Source organism: Callorhinchus milii, unplaced genomic scaffold (assembly GCF_018977255.1).
Source record: "Callorhinchus milii isolate IMCB2004 unplaced genomic scaffold, IMCB_Cmil_1.0 Scaffold12, whole genome shotgun sequence".
Taxonomy (NCBI): domain Eukaryota; kingdom Metazoa; phylum Chordata; class Chondrichthyes; order Chimaeriformes; family Callorhinchidae; genus Callorhinchus; species Callorhinchus milii.
In genome coordinates, this window is record NW_024704753.1 from 17,299,159 (window position 1) to 17,323,386 (window position 24,228).

A 24,228-nucleotide genomic window follows, 5' to 3' on the forward strand; every position below is an offset into this window, starting at 1 on the left:
AAATCCAATACACCAGTTGAATTGAGCTCTTTGAGATAACAGGAGAGAGTTCTCTGGGTACTGAGTAACTTACTGGAAACATCCATGTTCAGCACCCACAACCGACATATTCTGAATGACCAAAGATTCTGTTTTCGTTGAATTTAGATGAGGCTCTAATATATTCCAGAACAGTGGAAAATTGTTGGTCATCAGAACAGTTCTGTGGGATCTTTAATGACCATCTGAATCATGATCAGTTGAATGTTTTGTCTGAAAGGTAATTTTCAACAATACAGCACTGGATTGAGAGTTTAAGTCTTCTCAATACAGCCTGGATTGTGAGTTTAAGTCTTCTCTTCCTGTGGAGCCTAAAGAGGTTTGCTTACTTTTGTTTACTATTCCCATTCTTTCTTTAAAAAGTTCTACTAATTCAAAGTAGATACTGCAGCTCTGTCTCAGAGCAACAGAGGCACCTTATTGTGTAAGATGTTTTCCATATATGCCAATTCCACAATTGATAATGCAAGGAAAATGTCAGCTTATTCACATTAATATTAAAAGCAAAATGTATGAAAGACTCAGTTAATAAACTAAGTACAGAAAAATATATTAGGAGTTTTCTGCCACACTGGATTTAAACAACCAAGTAATATTCCCACAGTCTCCTGACTGCAAAGAGTAGCAAATAAATAATTCATAATGAAACAGACATCATCCATAAGGTTATCTCTCCATTTCTTAGACTCTTAAAGAAAATCAAACTGAACATACAACTTATTCAGCTAAAATAATCACAATTCAACAAAATTTCCTTCACTCATGCGAATGACCATTATTACCCACTGCATTTAATGCTTGAGAGCCAGTAGACTGCTTCAACGACACATTTAAAACAATGGCCTTCACGCAGTGTTGTGGAGCGATTTACAGAGACAGTGTCAGAAAGCAACGGCTGAGATGCAGAGGCTGAGGAAAAGAGTTCCAGATGGTAGGAGCATAGTGGCTGATTACTCATGATGGGGGTGGGATGGTGTTGAGGATGTGCAAGCAGAATAGTGAGACCGGAGACGATCACAGAGGTAGGGAGGAGCGAGGGTGCAGGTGAAGGTTAGGGGCTTTGATTAGAACCACTGGAAGATAGAGCCAGTGGAGCCTAATGAGGAATAGAGCGAAGAGCATGCAACGTGTTGTGCTAGTAAAGGTGTGGGTGGAGTTTTGCATGAGTTGGAGTTTGTGGCGGAACTGGGAGGCCAAAGAAGGTATATGAAAAGGCAGGTCTGAAAGTGGCCAATGCCCAAAACCCTTGACCACGCTTTCATCACTTCCTGCCTCAACTATTCCAATCCCCTCTTTGCCGGTCTCCCTCGCTCCACTATCCACAAAATCCAACTAATTCAAAACATCCTCTGTACCCCCATTACACCAGTCCTCCTCGCGAGGCTCCACTGTCCCCTATCACAAAATGGATCGACATCAAGATCCTCACACACGTCCACAAATCTCATGCCCTGGCACCTTCCTACCTTTCCGACATGCTTACTCCCTCTACTTACTATCACCCTCTGCCACCACTGGCTCCTGCTTGTCCCTCGTCTTCTCCGCTCCACCATCAGCAGCCATGCTTGCAGTCGCTACCCTCAAAACTTTGGAACTCTTTCCGTCAATCCCTCCGCCATAAATGCGGGTTATTCTTGTTTTTATTGTTGTTGCCATTCTCTGAATGAGATATTCAACAAGAGGAGGCAGTTTCTCCCAGTGTCCTGGCCTACAGTCCCCACACTCTGGCTGTTTGTGGGTCATTGCTGTGCGCAACTGTCTGCTGGGTATTGTCCACAAAATACACAGCCAATCCAATTTACAGTATATCCTGCAAAATGCTTTGCGCCATCTCAACAACGTGTTAAGGCACTCTCCCGAATGCAAGGATTATTATTAAAATCTGTGTTTTAGTCAAGGTTCTCTCAGGAGGTGAAGTTTTTTTTAGTTTTGTACTTCAATGAGGTCTTGTATGTTTGAATAACGTTTCAATTCCCTTACCCAAAGTAATTTCGTAGTTGTGTAAAACTGTCAGCATTCCAGCTTCTCTACCTCTACCAGCTTTCAGCTAAACTTTATCCAAGTACAGTATTTCATTCTTTCATGCAAAATGCTGAATCCCTGTTGACTTAACAATGATTTACATTTTATTGTAAAAAAGCAAACATGGCACCATGCCCTTCAGAGAACCATAATTATGACAAGAAAAACATACTGCTCTTGCAAGTAAATCAGCATTGAACGAAATAGGCCTGTGCTCCAGGCAAGTAAAAGTAGAAGAATTTACATTTTGGTTCCTTATACTGGAAACTAAAGAACAAATAGTGTCTGACAGTCTGTTATAGCCTTGAGTACATTGTGGAGTATTTTTGTTTTGTGTTGTGTACAGTTTGCTTTGGTTTCCACTTTTGGAGTTCCCATTGGTGATTTATCATCAGTATCTCTCTTCTATTTTGGTCGTAAGATTTTATGTGTGGCTTTGTCCCTACAACTTTAGAGTGCAATTTACAATGTTAATGATGGAATATAGCCATAACAATGACAACAACTTGCACCCTTTCCTGGAATTGAATATCTCTTAAGTAATAGGACTGCAGAGAGCCACAAAAATAAGGCAGGTTCCATTGAAGAGGATATATCCTGGTTATGGTGTGTACCCAAGATACAGACAGATAAGACATGCTTACTTTCCTGCTGCAATGTACTGGTCCAGAAGAGGGAAGTGAACCAGTATAGAAGAGAAGAAATGGCAGGCTGACGAAACATTGGGAGGACAACAATAGATCTGTTTATTCTCATCTGGTGCTGGAATTCCCACTAATATTCAAAACCTTCCCAAAAGAGACTATCTAGATTTAAGTTGCCTCTGATCCATTTAATCCATAAATTCGCCTATCTGAATTCAATAATGTGGGACAGGATTCACATCCTGGGTAGAGGTTTTCCCACCCAGTATACTTCTGCTAATTTGACAGCAGAAACTGAGCATTATTCATCAGAATACAGTGTGAACCTGGTAGATCCATATCTATGCCAGACTGGAGCAAAAATGTATGTGCAAGTCACCCAGACTCCATGTATGCCACCCAAGCATAGTTTATCCCTTATCTTGTTCCCTTTGTATCTTCCTTTTTGTCTGGAATTCAATGTGCATTCACTCTCTGGAAGGATGCAACCTGTTTGCCTATTATTGGAACTTTTCACTGCTGGTCCAACTGGGGCCATCTTACCCATTAGGACTTTGGCTTGCAGGCTTAAATGGAGTTGAGTTGAAAGAATCCCTGTCCCTTCACGCCCTGCCAATGAGCCAACCTAGATGGTTTGTCATCAACCGTGTCTTGGAGTACTGCAAACCTGGATGGCTCAATAAACAACTACCAAGACCATCATAGAGGGATGACTCGATTCCGACATTTCATTACCTTGGAGACCTCTCAGCTCCAAAGAGACCCTGCTTAACTCCCTCCCAAGGAGGATAGCCCAAGGATGACCAAGTATTGTCACATCTAATGACAAAAATCCTCTTCAAGGTCATTTGAAGGACTCTTCAAGGCTTTTTTTCAAGACATTATTGGAACAGCACATTTTAAAGAGAGGGAACAATGTAAGGTATAATGTTTAAGACTGAATGGGCTGTAATGCACTGTTTGCTAGCCTTAGCAAATTTTGCATTTTGTGGTTGCAGGGCGAAATGCCATTAAAAGCATGAAAAAGATAATTCAGAATCACCCTATTGAGTTAGGATTTTCTTAATACTTTCCAGGTTTCTGGCCAGTTACGCTGCAGTTAAAGAATAAATATATACTGCTGGAATATTTAGGATTTGCTCTAAATTGCAAATAAAACAAAAATATATATTGGTACTGTGTAGATACATATTAATGTACTTTTTAAAAGTGCTGTACTTTAGTATTCTTGGGGCCAGAGAGTAAGGATTTATTGTAGTTCATATAAGAAATAATTGATCCTGTTAAAATGACTGTAAAACTTACTAGCAAAGATGAGATCAGTACTTTCAAATGCTTAGATTTCCAAAGCAGGCGCCATGTTTCTAACATGATAGCCTTGTTTCAATGAGGCCTACTTTGCAAATGTGCTCGTAATTGCTTTTAATATAATTAGAGAAAAACATTTCAGGGATATAATAGGTCCAACCTTTAACTACTGCTAAGAAGATTGATTTAATTCATTACGACCTGACCACGGTGAAGCCATTTATCTGAGTGTTCTTTGAATTCAGCATTTGACAGCTAGTACAGTTATTAAAGAAATTTTCCCACCTGTCTTATTTCTTTTCATTTGTATAACTTTGCCCTATTGTCTCTGGAACTCCCTGCCTCTATCCCTCCGCCTCACTCCCTCTCTATCTTCAAATCCCACGTAAAATCAACCTCTTCAACTGTGCCTATGATTACCACCTCCTTCCTCCGAGCTCAGCATCTAATCCCGCATTGTGAAGCACTCAGAGATGTTATATTACGTGAAAGGTACTATATAAAAGCAAGTTGTTGTTAGAGAGCTACTGTGTGTATTTTAATATTTGGAATTAAATTCATTATTGCTCCATTCATTGATGGAAAAACATTATGAAAATATGATGTACATGAGGAAATGATTGAAATCTGTCCTAGACTAAAGTCATCACAGATTGACGTCTCTCTTTGTTTTTAAAGTCAAATCAGCAAGACCTGGTTCTTCAATCCATAGACCGAGCTATTGAAGCCATTCACAATGCAGCAATGGAAAATGGCGGCAAATACAATCTAGAACAGCGGGAGGTTCTACAGTAAGTCACGAATAATTATAAATATTCCCTATATTTAAATTAACAAAATGCACCAATTAAGTATTTCTTAAAATACATTTGTTGCCAAGTATGCATTTTCCTTGTCAATCAAAAGTCACATTTGCCTTCTCCACTCCTTCCTCTATCAAGGAAACTCATTCATCATCGAAAGGACACAGTTGCCCGAAAAGGTTCAACTGTAAGCCAACAGAAGGTGATCCTGACGCCCTCCACTGATCATCAGCAAGAAACTGATCGCAAACCAAATGGACTGAGCAAGATTCCATACGACCAAAACTCGAGTCCGGTAAATGCAACTTCTTCAGACAATTTCTATCAGGTACCAGAGATGAATGGTGTACAGGAAAAATCCAATGTTCTCCTTTCAATAATTATAAAAGTAATTATTTTTGAACTTTGGTATAACTGCTCGTTATTTTCTACTTGAGATAAAAGCAGTCTCAAGGTGAATGTCACTTTAACCTCAAGGGCCTGTAAAAGTGCTAGTTGGTATCATTACTATTATTATACGGTATTTAAAAACTGGCTCAGGTTGTAACAGCTTGGTTTTCAGAACTTTAAGAAAAAAAGTCATGCCTGTGTTGTCTGTAAAGGGTAAAAAAAAGGAAGATACAATAAGAAGAAGAATAATCCTTGCATTTGATGCAGCACCTTATCACGTCGTCAAGAAGTCTCAAAAGCGCTTCACAGAATATACTGTGCATTTTGTGTGTGAAATGCGACACAATATTGCGCACAGCAGTGTCCCACAAACAGTTGTGGATTAAGTGACCATTTTTTTTTGCGAGGGATTATTTGAAAGTGATCGATCAGGCAATCGACTAACGACAGGATAATGTATCATGTGTTCACTTAATGTTGCAGGTACCACCTCAACCTCGACGTGCTGCTCCTGTTGCTCCTCCAGAACTTGAAAAACATAAGGAATTGCTCTCTGGATCATTACTGAAGCCAAAAGAGGATGTTGATAGTGAGTACCAGTTTCTTTTGAAGTGGAAAGGAACACTAATTACTGTAATTAAAAGTGCGTTGGACCATCATGAATGATATTACTTGGGACCCATAATCGAGGAGATTCTCATCCTGTCAGTTTTCATGGGTTAAAATCTAATACTGTTATTAATTCAATTTCCACCAATTTCTCCCATTTTTAATTCTTTGATGATATGTGATGATCTGAATTTTACTTTCTCCCACCACTAGCAGGTTAGGTTACTTAGGCTTGTGGAGTACTGCTCTCAAAGGCAAGCTATGCACTTTTACTCATTAAACTCAAGCAGCACCCTGAATGCATGTTCTGGGATCCCTAAGTCTTGACTCAATCTGTACCTAATACGCTCTGGAATTTGGTAAGCAGGGTGCATCCTCCAGGCAGAGAGTGCAAATTCCATTCCAGCCACAAGGAAATTTCAATGTGTAAGTAGCACACATACGTGGGGGGTCCTCAGTCTGGCTTGGGTACCAAGACTTAGACAGAAAGGTTTTCCCGACCTGTCAGATACCCAGCTAATCAAATCTACAGTGGAGCCTCATTATAATGCGATGGTTGGATCTGTAAAATCCAAACCCATGCTATTGTGTGATGATTGCATTGTGAATATGCACAGTCGAAAGTCTGACTCCCTGCATGCTGACTGAATTTGCATTATAAAGAAAAGAATTATAACCGGGCCACACTGTATATAGATAGATAGCTTAGTTTTTTTGTGTAGGTCCATGGACTAAAATGCTGAGTTGATTTAATGTTTTTTCCAGGGTTTTCATTGACTAGCATTTGAAACAATATTATGTTTTATTGATAATTTCACTCGCCGTGCTATTCGTAATAAATATTGTCGAAGTACTTTTACTTGATAGATATACAACTGATTTCTTGCTAAAATGATCTGCCTAATGCATTCCTTCAATCACTTTCTGCAGAAATCCCTCCAAGGACTGTGTCAGCTGTTTCCTATGTGAGTACAGCTTCTCTTGACACTGTATACACTGTATCCTCAACCTCTTCTGAGCTGCATCAGTCTACAGCCACCCCCAGTCCTTCAGGAACCCCTCCACCTCTTCCAACTCGAAGCACATACACTGCCTCAAAGCATCCAACCAGCATACCCACCCATTCTAACATAAGCCCAGCATCTTTGTCTAACGCAAATGAATTTTCACTCAATCCTAAGAGCCAGCTACCATCACCGCTCCTCCTGGACTTGGATGCTGAAAGCCTCCACGGTAAAAATCAGGAGAAACAGTCTTCTTCTTCAGTGTCTACATCTCCGAGCTCTTTGGTGAAGTCCATCAAACCTGTGATATCGGTGCCAAAAACGATCGGTGCAGAATTGATCGAGCTAGTGCGCAGGAATACAAATCTCAGCTATGAACTTTCGAGAGTAGCAATCGGTGTTATGGTAGGGCACATTCAGAGTTCAGTCCCCACCACGGCTGAGATCATGGAACAGATTCTGGTTTCTCTGGTGGAAAGTAAGGTAAGCAAATCAATTGTTCTGATTCGTTTTCTTGAAGACAAACAGTTTTGTTTGTAGTTGAAGCTCTGATTTTTAAAAGATTGGATACTAAAAGCTAAAAGTACTTTACATTTAGTAGCAAACTTAGAAAGGCGTTGCAAGGATACATCCTGATTGAGACATCCTTCTGTCTTAGCACTACATCACAAAAATAGGATCATTGATGCCATTAATTGTGAAAAATTATCCCATCGGTTAATGTTTAGCTTGTAAAATTAACACAGCTTCTATGTTTTCTCTTAGGAACTCAGTTCAGCATTACCAAAGGGACAGGTATGTCAGGATGAGCAGCGACTTGATGTAATCTTTGCTGATTTGGCAAGACACAAAAATGATGCACAACAAAGGAGTTGGGCATTGCATGAGGATGAGAGTGTAATTTCCTGTTATCTGGAAGAACTGCTGGCCATTCTGGTGAGTAAGGATTAATGACGGTCACAAGAATAAAAAGTTATGTTGCTGCAAAGTGTACTGCTATTTGAAATATGTGAGTATTTGTAGGAGAATAACTGCAGGAAAACATTCCTGTCATCCTCCACAAGTTAGAAGTATCAATTTAAGATAATTAGCAACAGGTGCAGTGGTTGAGGCAGAATCCGTATCGGCTTTCAAGAGGGAACGAGATTAAGATCTGAAAAGATATATGAGAAAAGTCAGTGAATGGGACTGAATGATTGCTCTTTCAAAGAGCCATGACAGACGCAATTCGCCGAATGGCCTTTGCTATAAATTTCCCCGGGTCAATACTGTCAGTATTTTCAAAGGAAAAATTATGCAAATTAATATTCCTTCGGCCTGAGATGTTAAACTGAAGTACCATCTCTCTATTTATGGAGACGTTAAAGATCCCGTGGCATTGTTTGAAAGGAGAAAGGAGTTTTTCTCAGTGTCCTGGCCAACAATCTCCCACGTAAAATTGGTCATTTACTTCATGGTTGTTTGTGGTACATTTCTGCGGGCAAATTGACTGCTGTGTTCCACCTACAAAAACAATAGCACTACACTTTGCAGTGAATCGTTTAAGGTACTTTGAGATGTTTCAACAATGCGCTAAGGTAATATATATCAAATACAAGTACTACAATGTTATTTTGAAATTTCTTTCATATTTTAGCAACTTCTCATTTGTTTCTCATTTTATCAGACTGATGCAGACCCAGAGGTTTCTAAGAAAATGGCCAAGAAAAATCACTTTGAACCAGTTCTTTCACTTGTCGCTTATTATCAGATGGTAAGTATACAACTGTAATGGAGTGAAGTTGATTAATTCTGGAGTAACTGATGAGATATGTTCTTTTCATTTTATAAGGCTTGCTTTTTTGCAGTTATTTTTCCATTGTTCTCTTCTCCAAGATTTTCTTATCTTGGACAAGACACTCAGATGACATATTCCCATAACCTTGGTAGAGTTCTGTTGTCTTCCTAGCAGGGAAGTCCTAGAGCTATGGTCTGTCTTCCCAAGCAGTGCAGCTGAAATTTTATTTTACTCCACTGTTTTCCCTCACCCCCCTTTTCCTGACTGAGAGGATTACTGAAATCCTGTTTACAGACTTCCAGCAAAATTTCAGCTACTTAGAGCTGGTCAAAGAGCTGATGGTGTATGAAATCTCAGAGCAGTCCCGATGACTTCAGTATGCTTTTCGATCTGGGCTTCAAATCAGCCAAAATTGTTATGCTGGACATCAGAAATCTGAAGGGTATTTTTGCATGCACCCTCCCTGTTTGTCAAGGAGTGGATAGAAGTTATCCATCTCAATGCATGCACCTTTTTTGTCAAGGCTAGCTCTTAGTCTGAAAATATTAAAACTTATGTAATGTGATCATGTAACACACTTATACTACTACTTGTGATTGTATTTCATCATCCTTTCAGAAAGGAATTGGTCCTGACTAGGAAATTATAGTCATCAGTTATGATTAGATTGAATTCTGAGAATGGACTTCTTGATAGTGAATGAATGTATTCAGCAAGATATCCCAATCATTTAAAAAAAACAGTCTCTGGCTTTTTGGTAGCTGTTAAAAACAGTGTATAACATTTAAGGAGCATAAGAACACGTACAGCTGTATGCTATTTGGAATAAGGGAATATTTCCTTAATTTATTGTCATCTTTCGGATTTTCCATTAAACGCAAAAATGAAACCATATAATATGGATCTGATTTGAAATCAGTAAAATACAGGGAAGACTTGAAGGAAAGCTTTTAGTAAACTGAATATAAATGACTCTTTTTACTTTGCCCGTCCACCATTCCTGTATCTATCCTCCCTTTGATCATAAGGTCAGAAGGTTCAGTGTGCAGACTATTACTGCAGCAGGATTTGCATTTGCACTGTAACTGCCATCAGCTTCATTTCAAAATTGAGTTGGTTTTGAAATTGATCTTTATTTTAGGCGTTACCTAGCCTTACAAAGGCATCTAGGATTATCCAATCTAATTTTGCTGAAAAATTGCTACAGTGCCTGCTAGCTATTAATAGTTAAGTGACTTGACTTTAAATCCCAGTCTCAAATGATGTTTGCATTTGGCCCTTGCCCTGTAGAGCAGACTTCACTAGTCTTAGTCGAGGAAAACTAGTAACTCGCTAACTTCTGAGCTCCGGGTTATGAACTCAAATCTTTGTTTGATGATTTCTGACCGCTTTGAGTGGTTAAATCTCAACATTATTACTTGCAGTAATCTAAAGCTGTATCCTCTCTTACTAATTTTTTTATCGTATATGTTGGAAATTATAATTTGTGGTAATAAATTTGTTTTTATCTAGGCATGAAACTTTAGCTGACGTTATTCAATAAACTACTTGAAAAAGTTGGCTGTAAAATAATGAGGGAGCTAATCAATACTGGCAAAAATACCAAGAGCAGCCAGTGCCTCATGAAACATGATCAGATCATCATAAAAATGGTTTAAATCATGGACCTATTTAGAAGTACATATTTAGCTGCAAATTTAGACAAGCTCAAAAAAATGCTCATGCAAACAACATATTTTCTGTAAGATCACAATACTTTGAAGGTTTAAAATGATAAATTGCAAAAATTGTTTTTATGGTAACCAAAACACCAAAATCTCCATGAATCCTTTTCTTTTTTAAAAGAAAGAGGACATCATATCCTTAAAAGTAGTCTGCGTGCATAGATCTGGTCTAGGCTACATCTGGATGATTTGTTCCGGTCAAAGACCATTAATCTTTAAAAACCAGATAAGGGTCTATTGGAATCCAGTGTAGATACAAATGACAGTTACGTGTGTCTTGCTTTTAAACACCTCCCCTTTCTTGTCCGACTTCTGTGATCTCCTGCAGAATGATCCCACTGACTTGTTCTGCGCTGCTAAATCAGGTCTCTTTCTAGTATCCTGCACCTCCCCACCATTCAGCGGGTGAGCTTTCAGCCCCTTTGCCCCATGCTTTGAAATTCTAAATTGTTTCACCTCGCACCCACTTTCTTTACTGCGAAGAGCCTTCTAAAACGCTACCTCTTTCAGTGCACCTCGTTCCCTTCCCTCCTAATTCCCCACCTTCTACTTTGCTCGGTCAAGTATTCTCGTGAGGACTTTGATTGTCTAGTTTGATTACTTCAGTGAATTGCATTTGGATGATTTTCTACGTGAAAAGTGTCCTATAAATGCAGGTTGTCGTTGTTAGGTTATATCTGGTAATGGCATTGCAAAATGACCTTCTCTATCTGTGATGGTATAATAGCAATGTTCAGGCTAGGAATGGTGTAGTAAGTAACTGATTTACTGAACCACTTAGTTTGTGCACCATTTGGATCTGTGACTCTCTTTTGATGTTTTAGTACAATATGATTTTAATCTATTATCTGGGGAGGTACTGAAGGAAGGATTCTCTCTTTTTTTCAAAAAAATAGCATAAATTAATTGAAAATGATTATTTGTTTAAGGATGCAAGTTCTAACTGTTGAGGACCTCAGTGTGCATCAATGCTGATGCTTAATATTTTTATTTCGGAAACCGTTGGAATTTGGAAGAGCAAGTAAATTCTGAGGACACTTTGGGACACTACCCTGCTTGAGGGGTGCTATATAAATGCAAGTTGTTGTTGAGCGTTTAGAGTAAATGATGGGTCTAATATGGACATGGCATCTATGTGATTCTGTTCTTGAGAATTTCTGTGTTAGGTACCCAGTTGTCTAGTTTGATGCTTATGGATAGTTCAGAGGTATACGAGAGACAGTAATGAGTTGCTAATTGCCCTATGGCACTTGCAGACAGTGCAATATTGTGCGGATGGCTTGAAGATTGATTTTTTTTCAACTGTTTCAGCATCAGGCTGCATTTTGTTGTGAACATTTCTGAGGCTCTTTGACAGCTTACTCCGGGAGTTTTACAAGGTCGGAAATGCAAGGACTGGGGGCAACCCAAGGCTGGGACACAGATTGAGAGGAATAACAACTTACCCTACACAGAATAGGGTCTTGGAGCACTGTAGAGAGTGGATTGGATCCTGAGCAAGAAAAGAGAGAGAGAGAGAGAGAGAGAGAGGGAGGTCAATTGTGTGGTTGAACAGGTAGATCTGATAAGAGATTCTGTACCTCACTGCACACAGAACTATTTTCTGTCTAAGAGAGATATTTATGGCCGAAAAATGGACGTTTTCATTTAAAGCAAAATTTACTCCTTCATACTTGCTCTCCGATCCACCTTGTTCGTCCCTTCTACAGTAGGCTGTAACATCATTTACACATACATTTGTCAACCTGAAATCAACAGTGAGCTTAAATCAGTCTAAAACAACGGAAGTTACAGAATAAAGTAATGGTGGTATGACTCTCACCCATTAATGAGGTCCTTTCAAGGTTATTATGTTAATAACGTGGAAATGTGTACACCTCAATAAAGGAATTTATGGAATTTCATTGATATTTTAATTATGCTGTTGCATTATTTTACCCTCCAAATCCTGTCATTAACTTTACAAAGGTAAAGATGGAATTTTGGCTCTGTATTTGTCAGGCTGTTACTCTAGTGGAGTAAACTGGGCAAATCAGCTTGCTGAAATATTAAAAACAGACACTGCTATATTAATAGAGTGGACTGTATTTCCTTCAAAGGACTCAATACGATAAGTGTCAGTGTGCAACTTATTCTATGACTTATCCCTTCACTTATTTGCCCCAGGAACACCGTGTTGCATTGCGGTTATTGTTACTGAAGTGTTTCGGAGCAATGTGCAATTTGGATGCAGCCGTCATCTCCACATTGGTCAACTCTGTGCTGCCCATGGAACTTGCACGTGACATGCAAACTGACACCAAAGGTATCATTTCTTCCTAAAAAAAATCTTTTTAAAATAAAGTTTTGAGTTAACCAACCAAACAGCCATGGCACTAACTAGTTATGCTCAATATAGTGCTAAGGGGGACTTGTGTTTCCAAAATAGTCCAGTGCTCGTATTTCTAAATAAGAGGAAAAATCTAGCAAACAAAACTCGATATAATTTCCTCAGTGTCTGGAACTGGAGAATTTGAGCCACAACAAGGGGTATAATGTTATTTAGAATATATTTTCTAGTGTCCACAAAGGCACACAGCCAATACATAGGGCTTTTATGATGGCATCAGCCTTATGTGTTTGTAATGAAGAGGTATTTTCAGCAGTGTAAATTACTAGTGTCTCCTTCAACACAAGCTATTTTAGAAACGCAGCTTGTAGTTGAAAATTCAACAGGTTTCAACATCAAGTCCACGCTGCTCCTGCCCACCATTGGCAGTGGGTCTTTCAGCCTTTCTGCCCCTACTCTCTGGAACTCCATCCCGGAGTCCCTACAACCTCCCCCCTCCTCCCTCGCCTCTCTTCAAAATCTGCCTCAAGACCTTCCTCTGCAACTGTCTTTAATCATCTTTTCTCCCCCCCATCCTCATTAGCCCCCACCCTCAGATCGGGTTCAAACCTGAACTGTTCAGCTCCTTGGGAGATCCTCCCGACGTGAAAGGTGCTATATGAATGTAAATTTGTTGTTTGTTGTTGTTGTTTACTAGTATCAGATAATGACAAGTAAAACTGATTTAACGCATGATGTTTTAACTTAATTAACAAGCAGTTAATTGTTCTTTGTCCTCCTTCAGAACATCAGAAGCTTTGCTACTCAGCACTGCTCCTAACAATGATATTTTCCATGGGGGAGCCAATGCCATATCATCATTACGGTAGGTACAAAACAGCAAAGAGCAGAAAACTCTCCAACTACTATTTACATTTTTCAAAATAAAATACACTATAGTATAATCTTCAAAACAGAGACTGGATTAAAATGTTTTCATTAATTTTAATCAATCGTCTCATTTTAATAACTTCCACTACCATCATAATTTTATTAAAGTCAAAGAAGGTCAATGGCTGATACCATAAGCGTTGCTAAAACTGAGTCGGTCCCATATCACCTTTTTGTAATGCATTTACAGCTGGCTCGGTAATTGTTTTGGCACTCGTAGGAAATACCTGACATCATTCAAGTACCACCAATCACACTTCATTCAATAAGTGCTTGGTTTTCCCACCCCCAGCAATCTTTGGTTAAAGAACAAAACTGAGCTGAGAAGACTAGACTTTCACGAAATGAAATTCTGATGAGCCTTAATTCTTAGTCTTCATCAGTTCACAATAAAATTTTGACCCTGGAAAGGAGAGTGGGTAAAGCTAGGCGCGGTTCACCAGGCACTATGGTGATGTGCTTATTGAAGTGGGAAAGATAGCTTTGTGGTGGATTTGGTCATCCAAAGCTTGCCTAAACACATCTTATATCAAATGCAAGGATTATTATTATTATTATTCTGTACTTCAAAGGACCTTTCATTTGATCTATTAGGATCATTAATGGAACTTGATGGGTAGGTATGTAGGCTGGATTCTTTCTGGTGGCTTCCAATGATTTTACAAGCCAACAACAATAATAATAATGCTTGCATTTTATATAATGCCTTATCGCGTCTTTGTGACATCTCTCAGTTGGGATTGTGTTAGCTAGACAAGCAATGAGTGGGAAACCAGCCAATACTTCTACAAGTTTTCCGCGGCAGCAAATGCTAGCATGACAATGAATTTTCACACCCATCAGACTCTTGACTGACTGCAAAAATATTACATTTGGAATCAAAAGTGCGCACAGTAACCCAACATAATCTTGAGTGCAATAACAATTGTTTGTAAGAATAATCATTATGTAAGGATTATTGAGAGTAAAGTATATATTTGTGTTGATTTATCTAGTCCCCAACTGAGACTATGAAACACAGATATGCATCTTAGTTTTCAGAAGATAATGAGAATTGTTCTATTTTCAGCAAGTATAAATGAATAAATAATGAATCGCACTACTGTACTCAGTGGATCTTGGAACAACAATTTATCATGTGTTTAGTCAGACAAGCGATGTGCTGTGTTCATTTGTTTTTATCTTATTCTCCTCAGTTCTATAAAATCTATGATTTTAATTAATTTAAATGATCTTTGCAGAATGGAAAGTCCAGTCGGCATAATGCTGTCTTTTACAACAAAGAATAATTGCCAATTGTTCACTCTGACAAAGATGGAATTTCAAGTAAACATGAACATTTCAGAAAAACTAATGCAAGAGAGCAAAATGATTGTTTTTAAAGAGATTGAATCATTGAGAAACAATTTTTCTACTCTAAAAGTGCAGCAGACAGTTGTAAATAGATAAATTAGCATTTAACTGTGTTTGAATGTTTTAACATGAGTGTCTTATCCAGTCTGAGTTGCTATCCCTTTCAATAAACTGTGTAGTCCTGCCTATAATTGCTTTGTATAATAAGACTGATGGAGGTTTAATTTCTTGTTTGTGTTCATAGAGCACTTGAACGCGGAATTTGTGCAATTCCTTCTGGATGTGGTTGAAGATGGACTGTTGTCAGATTCTACTGACCAGCTACCAGATTTGTTTGTGAACGTGATGCTCTCCTTCAACCTCCACATACTTGGTACGTAACTGAGATATTCTGGGAGACACGGTTTGTATATGATTGGGGTAATAATCCTTGCATTTAATATAGCGCCTGTCAGGAGAGGAGGCATTCTCAAAGTGCTTCACAGGATTTACTATAAAATGTAGTGACTGTGTATTTTATAGACGAAAAATGGAACAGTACACATACTAATGCACATTATTTCATATTGATATACAATAAAATAATAATAATAATGCTTGCATTTAATATAATGTCTTATCACCTTATCAAGATGTTTTATAGCGCTTTACCAGAGATTTTTTTCACAGAGAGCTGTTGGGATATAGAATGCACTGCCGTGTGCGACAGCTTATTTGCATCATTAACATTTTGAGGACTTTCAATTTGAGGGTTAATCATTACCGAGAGGGACATAAAGACATGGAAGTACCTTGCTCACACTTGAATATTGGCAGCTTTACGCTAGTGTGTGTGTTTGTGTGATATTCAAAGAAATCACGCCAATCTTTCCTTTGAAAAAACAATTGATAACATTTTATTTCTGTTTGGAATGCTGTATCCGGCAGGATCCAGCCGACATCAATGCAATAACAAATCCCAAGTCATCACGTGACATGCTTCTGAATACAGCTGCAGGATCACAAAATTATTGATGGCTCCAATAAAGACTAAAAGCCGTGACCAGAATGCAGTACATTAGGTGCTGGTGGGAAATATTCAGCATATTGCAGGGACAGAATTTTTTTTAAAATGCTGGTAAATTCCCCAAATGTTCCAAATTTACTGTCTTTTGCTTCTAGTGTGATTAAATAATTTTAATTTTGTGATCAGTGTGGAACCCTGAGGTAACCGTAGCTACCTGAAAATGTGTGGGTTATAAAAGGTTGTATTTCATAAATATGGAATATAAATTGGTTAGCATTGATTTCCGTTATCTTCTATTCAGCCTGTAACCTAATATGGTATTTCTTATTAAATGTAGCAGGGATCAGCATTTTTGTTTCTGTTTTTACAGTTATCTTTCTGGTTCCAGCTTCACTGCACCAAATATTGAATAGACCTCTACTGATCAGATCCTTGTCTACTTAACCCTTTGGTATCTTTTTCAGTAGATCTGCAATAAAACAAGTAAATTCTATGCTTGCTTTATTTATTCATCCATCACATACAGCAAACTGTGGCCCATCATTCACACCAAGGAGCCAAGGTTTACCAGCTATCGACACTTTCTTTTTTTTCATGCAATTTTTTTTCTATATGCCAGGACCTCCTGTAGAGGTCAACTGAACTATTTCTCTTTCATTTTAAAAATAAAGGCAACTCATGTTTAGCACAGCTATTTCCGGTTACTGACACCAGCTGTCGGTGTACTGTTTCTTCACAGAGATTTTTTTCCTGCCAGTTCCTTCCTAAATAATTGTTAAGTGCCTTTTTATTTTTTAGAAATTGTTCCAAAAATTACTCAGTTGTTAAAGAAAAACATTCTTTTAACAAAAAATGGTTTTCAATCAATCAGGAGTTAGTTAAGAGGTTTGGATGAAGAAGGTCCTTGAGCCCACAAGTTAGGGATGGGTGAACCGAATGGTGTTGAGGTGAAATGGATTAATCCAGTCTCCACCACACATTCTCAAAGCAGCATACACAGCGCATAGATGTGTTCATACCCAGTATATCTGGTTTTGAGAACATGTGTATCCCTTGATTTTAGATTTGTTCACTTACCCTCCCTGGTGGTGGAAACAAGAAAGGAATAAACGTGGGCCGGGGAATTAATCGACAACAATGTCCGTAGTCTTTCTCTCAATTTAAAATTTAAAAGTTTGCAAGAGTTTCCCTTTTCAAAATAAATAATTGTTCTAAATATACTATTCCCCAAACCAGAATACACAAGAACGTGTGCGATTGTTATCCAGTGCTGACTGTCCTTGTCTGTATGTACAAATCATGCACTTACTCACTGAGAATTGGACAAATTCTACATTCATAGTTCGAATTTATTTGGGACTCGAGTTAATCTGAAGTGAACTGTTAAAGGCCTGTACCCTGTTGTAAATGAAATCAAGAGATTGGGATGAAATGATCAGGCTTTCTCTTGATCTCTAACTCTGTGATAATGAAATGATTTGCTCTTCTGCAGTGCCATCCAACAATATCGTCATGACAACACTGGCAAAACGGGAAAATGTAAAAGTAATTACTGAAAAATTACTGCTGCTACTAAACCGAGCAGGTGAGTTTAAACTAAGGAGTTGCAACATAGCAGCTCTCTTTATTTTAATATACTTTCAGACTGTCAGATGCAAAATATGCTCCCCGAGCCTTCTGGATGTTGATGTAATAATAATAATAATCCTTGCATTTGATATAGCGCTTTTCACGTCGGGAGGACGTCCCAAAGCGCTTCACAGAATATACTGTAAAGTGAATTGACTGTATATTTGTGGGCGAACGCGGCAGCCAATTACGCACAGCAGCGTCCCACAAACAGTCATGGATTGAAAATGACCAATTTATTATTGTTTTTGTTTTGGAGGGATTATTATTAGGCTCTGTGTGGAGTAAGGAAACTTGCCCGAGGTTTCGCCCTCTGCCTGGAATTGAACTCGGGTCTCTCGCTTGCAAAGCGAGTGCTCTAACCACTGAGCTACAGGACTCCACAAATGGATGTATTGTGTGAGAGCATCTTTGCAATTGTACATTCCACGCAGAATTGGTACTAATCATTGCCTTTTATTTAATGTATACAATTCATTCAATTGACATTAATCTTTTTAACTTTGTTTACTCCTCCCACCCTCCTACCACCCCCAGATGACCCAGTTTGTATCTTCAAACATCAACCTCAGCCACCACACTCCGTACTAAAGTTCCTGCAGGATGTGTTTGCCGACAAGAGCACTGGCAACATTTTCTATCGCACCGACATGATGGTGATGATCGACATTATTGTGCGTCAAATCTCTGATCTCTCCCCAGGAGAAAAGGTGAGGACTTGTTTTATGTTGCTGTTTCTTTCACACGGGAATGTGTGGCATTCCCCAGGGCTCTGTCCTCAGTGCTCTCCTCTGCATCATCTACATACTCCCTGTTAATCATATGGTCTGCAGACATGGGGTCCAGTTCCGTAAGCAAGTGGGTGACACCCAACTCCCACCTTTCTGCCTCCTTCCAAAACTACAGGACCAAAGCTGTGCTGACCATTGCCTATCAAACATCAAGACCTCAATGAGCCTTAACTAAGCAATGACAAAACTGAGACTGCCCTGCTTAGCCATTACCAGCAATGCCTGTATTAATCTCCCCAGTTGATCACTCCCAACTCATGGAGCCTGTGCGGAACCTTGGATTTTGCTCCACCCTCAAGTTTCGCTTAAGCCTTCCATTCCAGGGTGTAATCAAATCCACTTTCTTCCATCTTGCAAACCTAATCCTCCTCCATCACAACCTCACCCCAGTCGCAAAACACTCATCTATATGTTCTCTATTTGACGGCCTCCTAGACGGTACCCTCCACAAGCTTCAGATCATGTAACAGCCTGCATTCTCTCCCACATTTCATAATCAAGCTACCTATGCAGGTAATCATTTTCTAATTTCTTACGAATGCCTTTTTTCTTGACTTGCCCTTCTCTATCCTATGTATGGGCCTCTCTCATTCCACCGTTCATTTCTGATGAAGGATCATTGTCCGAAATATTAAACCAATTTTTCTCTTTCAGATCCTGATTGATCTGTTGTGCATTTCTGGTTTTAGTTAGCTTTATATAGTCCTCCTACTGTCCAGCAAGTACAAAAATTAGGATGCAAAAAGAATTCCGAACCCTTTAGATTCAGATGATCAATTGATACGTCAATAGACCTTCATTGTAATTATGGTCAGGATCAGCGGTTTGTGCATTTCTGGCAGTGGAAGCTGTGGGTTCAGCAAAATCTGCAGCTTAAAACATTACAAAAACATCTCAGGGTTTTAACTCATTGAGACTTGTCTCGCTGTGCTTCATGTCTGTGCAGTATTCATATGTGATCCTGTTGAATTGTAAAATTGCAGGAGTTATAGATTGCATAATGCTTGAACAAAATATTAGACCATTTTCAGTCGCGTTCCCTAATTTGCTGCAGACCGGGCTTTCCTACAAAACAGATTCCTGATCCCAAAAATGCAAGATTAAGATTATCCGTACGATTTGTGCCCATAGCTGGCATATCAATCTGTGGTAAAAGCTATGTTCTGGAGCCTTGGTGCTCGTGTAGGTAGTAGTTCAATTGACAAAAGTATCAGAATTAGATGACCTTGTAATATTGCATCACAAAACAAGCAATTAGTGGCATCTGGATGAAGGAATATTTGGAGTTTGTGAGATATTTTTGCTCATCGAGATAAAGAATGTTCTTAGTATGAAGTACTTTTTCAACTTCATAATAATAACTTGCATTTGATATAGCACCCTATCACATTGTTCAGAAGTCTCAAAGCGCCCCACAGAATACACTATAAAGTTGATTGACTGTATATTTTGTGGTCGAAACACGGCAGCCAACTGTGCAAATAATGTCAGGGAAGAAGGAGTTGAGGAAGAAAAAGATGGAGCTAAATAATCTATGATGTTTGCTGTATCCAGACACTTCACAGTATTAGGATTGCAATTTACAATCCTAATGGTTTGGAGTGCCTTAATAACATCCAACGTGAAAAGTGCCATATAAATGTAATTTGTTGTTGTTGCAATAATAACTGCCTTAATAAAATTGAAATGGCAAGAAAATGTTTTCCTTTGCAACAGAGAATTAGAAACTTGGCAAGCTATTATAATGATGCGATTTATTCTTAAAAAGAATGAAAAACCCAATGAATTTAATACCTTCTCCCTCAGAATATTTTCAAAGAAAATTTTCAAAGGAAATGGTAAGAATATTTTCACAACAATAGAGATCCCATCAGTTCTGTAGAAAGCACACAGTGTGAATCAGCCTTTTGCTCACGCTGAAGACCTGAAATTGAGGAACAGGATCTCCATCATTTTTTTTTACCTAAATAAAGCAGATTCCGTGAACGAAATGTGAAAAGAAGTAGCTGCCGATTGAAATCGGATTACCAAACCTGCAAGTCTTCTCTTTGGAGACATGAATCTTTGAGGGTAAATCTTAAAGCCGAAATATCTGTCAATTCCCAATTCCTGGTCACGACAATACATCATAACGACACTCCAATCTCATTTTTGGGTGTTTTCTGATGCTTAATCAGGTTTTAAATGTATTTTTGGAGTAGTAGCTTATTACCAGCACACTGCACCTTGTATCCCTAACACTGAAATGTTCCATAATTCCATGACATGATGGAATGTGGAGAAACGTGTGCCTCGTATAACAGCTTTTTTATTAAAATCTTGAATCTTATAGCTTTGTCTTTGCTCCAACGTTATCTGTAAATTCAATGTAAATCTTACGGTATTGCTTATCCAGTGAAGTACTGACATCCCATGTTTCATCTGCAGAGCAATACGTGGAGACACTGTATGTGATATTATTGAATGTGATTGTGAACACATGACCTAATTTTTCGCATTCCCCTTAACTCCATCGGGGAAACTGGAGGCTGGCACAGAGGGCGAGGAAAATTGTGAGGTCAACGACAGGAACACATGAAACTGATTGCGTAGTGAAATTCTAGAGTATTGTATTGGTGATTGATTGGAACAGTCTCCCGGTGTCAGGCTGCTGCTAGTTTAGGTGCTGATGAGTCTTTAGTAAATATTGTCCAATTGATCTTGTGGGGGGGGTGGGGGTCAAGTCTTTTTATAGAGGTTTACATCTGATTATTTTACTGTTGTTTAACCTGAACATTGCTGACTGAAATCAGGTCACGGTGCCTGTGCATTTCACTTCATAATTGCAGGACCTGAGTTGATGAAACCAAAGATGACATGCACTCACAGCCCACACAGCTCGATTGGCACTCTGCAACGTTCATTCTCTCGAATATCATTGCTATTAAAGCTCTTTTCAAAAGACGATGGGTTATAATTTTAATCGTGTTAAATACTGAAAAACGTTCTAACAATGAATAACTAATGGTGCATGTTTCTGTCCACCACAAATATTTGTCTAGGGAGGACTTTGCCTTCAATCATCATTACTAATTACTGGTCATTCATTTAGACTGATCAAAATAAGATCCATATGCTTGTCAATCCTATGTATTTTCCCCATTGTAATAATTAACGGTTTTCAGTGCTAAACTCCTACTCTGTTCATAGCTACAGGAAAGTCATCACGTTTGCAGTGAGATGATGTTGTTAGATTTGCACAAGTTTTCCGACCATTCAAAAGATCAGCAGATTGGTTTGGATGAAGAAGGCTCTTGTTCACTCTATAACTGGGTTTTACTAAATCAGTTTAAAATCCACAAATTCTAACTAAATGTTTAGTTTTGCAAAGATTATACATGCAGCAGTTCCATATCATCAATTATTGTGGAGTTCTGTAGCTCAACGGTTAGAGCGCTCGCTTTGCAAGCGAGAGACCTGGGTTCGATTCCTGGCAGGGCGAAACCTTAGGCAAGTTTCCTTACTCCACACTCCTGATAATAATCCCTCAAAAAAACAATAATAAAATGGTCATTTCAATCCACGGCTGTTCGCTGCCGCATTTCACCCACAAATATACAATCAATTCACTTTACAGCCTATTCTGTGAAGCGCTTTGTGACGTCGAGAAGACGTGAAAAGCGCTATATCAAATGCAAGGATTATTATTATTATTGCAGACAAATCTGAGCTTGATGCTAGCAGCTTTTCTCTCAGCGATTTTTGTGATCATCAGCATCAGTAACCAATAATCACCAATTTCTTGTAAAGTCAGCCTTTAATATGAATGAGTAGCAATCATGTATTCTCAATGCACTCTGTCAAAGGTGATGCACTCTACAAGCAGATCTGAACATAACACTTATTCAGACCATGATTAAATACCCCTGTGTGAATGAACCACACTAGAATCTGCCCAAGCCTAAACTTAAATACCCAGAAACAGAACCGCAAAATAAACATTGCGGCGATAAGAAGATTGGCGTTTGACTGATAGAACTTCCAATTGAGTAAGCGCCACCCACACTGGAAATGGAGACTCAGAACTGATTTCAAATGAAAGGACAGAATCTAACGAGCTCCATATTGCAGAATGGTTCCTCAGTGTTAGATCGTTTAGGATATGAAATATTTTACCTTTGATTTGAAAACAGGCAGGCTCCATGCCTGGCTTAATGACCATAGTCAGCACATCAAAAAAATACATTTTACCCAGAATTGTATTGATTATAATGAAAAGTGGTAAGCGTCATATTGATTTTTACTGAGTGAGACCTATAAATCTTTCTCGCTGGTGAAGTCAAATTGTTAGGGCACTTAGCATTATCAATTAGGCTCTTTTTTCCCTTTTATTAAATTGGCAGTGATATTCCTGCAGCCAACCTAAAGTGCCTTCATTTTCTTTTCCTATTGTGTTGCTTGCACATTAGCAGTTTAAATGAACTGTTAAAATTGAATAGAAAACAGCACCACGTTAAGGTTAAAACCTTGTAAATGTGCACTTCATGGCTATCTCCAACTGTTTATAGAAAGGCTATTATTTCACTTGAAATCCGAACCATTCCTATATTGTTGAGCTTGTTATTGGAAGGTCATAATAGCAGCGTCTGGACCAGCTATAGCCAATCCCAAAGGTGACTGCAATAGACTGGTGTCAGTGGTTCTTGTTAGCCGCTATATATTATAAACTACATATTGTTTGCACAACAGGTAAGCACTGAAAAAGCTTAATACTATGGTGCCGTCTTCAGTTATTTTACAGTCTGATGAGCTGGAGTGTTTGATAATTAATCGCGTATGACAGTGACAATCAAGTGGAAGCGAACTTTCACCCAGAATTAATATTATTCCACAACGGTGAACGTTATTTTTCTGTTTCTACAGATTAGAATGGAGTACCTCTCACTGATGCATGCAATCGTGCGCTCAACAGATTACATGTGTCACCAACATCGCCTCCCTGACCTGCAGGCCACATTCCAGCGAATCCTGGCAGAGGAGGAGGATGATCAGTCCTGCAAGATGGACAAGCTCATCATCAATGAGATTTATAAAGAATTTCCTGATATCCAATAGGGAGCTGACTGAAAAGGGAATGTGGGTTTAAAGTTTGCAATATATATATATATATATACTTAAAAGTTCAACTGATCCTGGTAACTCTTGCTCCTATTTGAAGGCATTTTTTAAGGTCTTAACAGAATCCGAGGCCTTTTGCAACCTAACGAAAGTTGTCTAATGACTGGTAACACTTTATATCTCATCTATTTAAGTGGTGTTTCTCCTGCAGTTCCACAGCGATGCGGCTATGCCCATGACTACACGTGTTCGCAACACTTGTCGATGCAATTCAGACAGGATTTTCATACATGTAAACTATGTGTGGAATGTAAATCGCTCTAGTAGAAATGTTGTCTTGCAACTAACCCAACGTTAAACACGCACGGCTGGCTCAGAGGAGTGCTTGATAACATAACAAAACAATAATAAATTGGTCATTTTCAATCCATGACTGTTTGTGAGACACTGCTGTGCGCAATTGGCTGCCGCGTTTTGCCCACAAATATACGGTCTTTTCACTTTACAGTCTATTCTGTGAAGCGCTTTGAGACATCGAAAAGACGTGAAAAGTGCTCTGTCAAATGCAAGGATTCTTATTATAACAATGTACCACACCAATTTGCTCCTATAAAGAAGCAGGTTGGTTGTGCGCTGGTGACAGACAGGCTCTCTCACCTGCTCCCACTTGTCAGTCACTGACCAGTTAAAAGTATTTATCAAGAACAGGTGGGTTGGTGTGTAAATTGGTGGAGAGGTTTCAGGTGGCACCTAAAGTATTAGAATGAAGAAAC

The 24,228-nt window shown here is 38.8% G+C and overlaps 1 protein-coding gene across 1 annotated transcript in view; it reads left to right on the top strand.

Moving 5' to 3' along the window:
- The window catches only part of LOC103176806 (NCK-interacting protein with SH3 domain), a 47,656-nt gene extending 23,761 nt beyond the window's left edge, over positions 1-23,895 (top strand). The window contains exons 2-13 of the mRNA XM_042339584.1: positions 4,692-4,804; positions 4,955-5,144; positions 5,690-5,795; positions 6,746-7,302; positions 7,585-7,755; positions 8,486-8,572; positions 12,487-12,625; positions 13,434-13,514; positions 15,177-15,305; positions 17,431-17,523; positions 18,105-18,277; positions 23,261-23,895. Of these exons, the coding sequence (XP_042195518.1) occupies positions 4,692-4,804; positions 4,955-5,144; positions 5,690-5,795; positions 6,746-7,302; positions 7,585-7,755; positions 8,486-8,572; positions 12,487-12,625; positions 13,434-13,514; positions 15,177-15,305; positions 17,431-17,523; positions 18,105-18,277; positions 23,261-23,452 (2,031 nt within the window). The 3' untranslated portion in view covers positions 23,453-23,895. The remainder of the gene's footprint in view (positions 1-4,691; positions 4,805-4,954; positions 5,145-5,689; positions 5,796-6,745; positions 7,303-7,584; positions 7,756-8,485; positions 8,573-12,486; positions 12,626-13,433; positions 13,515-15,176; positions 15,306-17,430; positions 17,524-18,104; positions 18,278-23,260) is intronic.
- Positions 23,896-24,228: the final 333 nt, after the last annotated feature.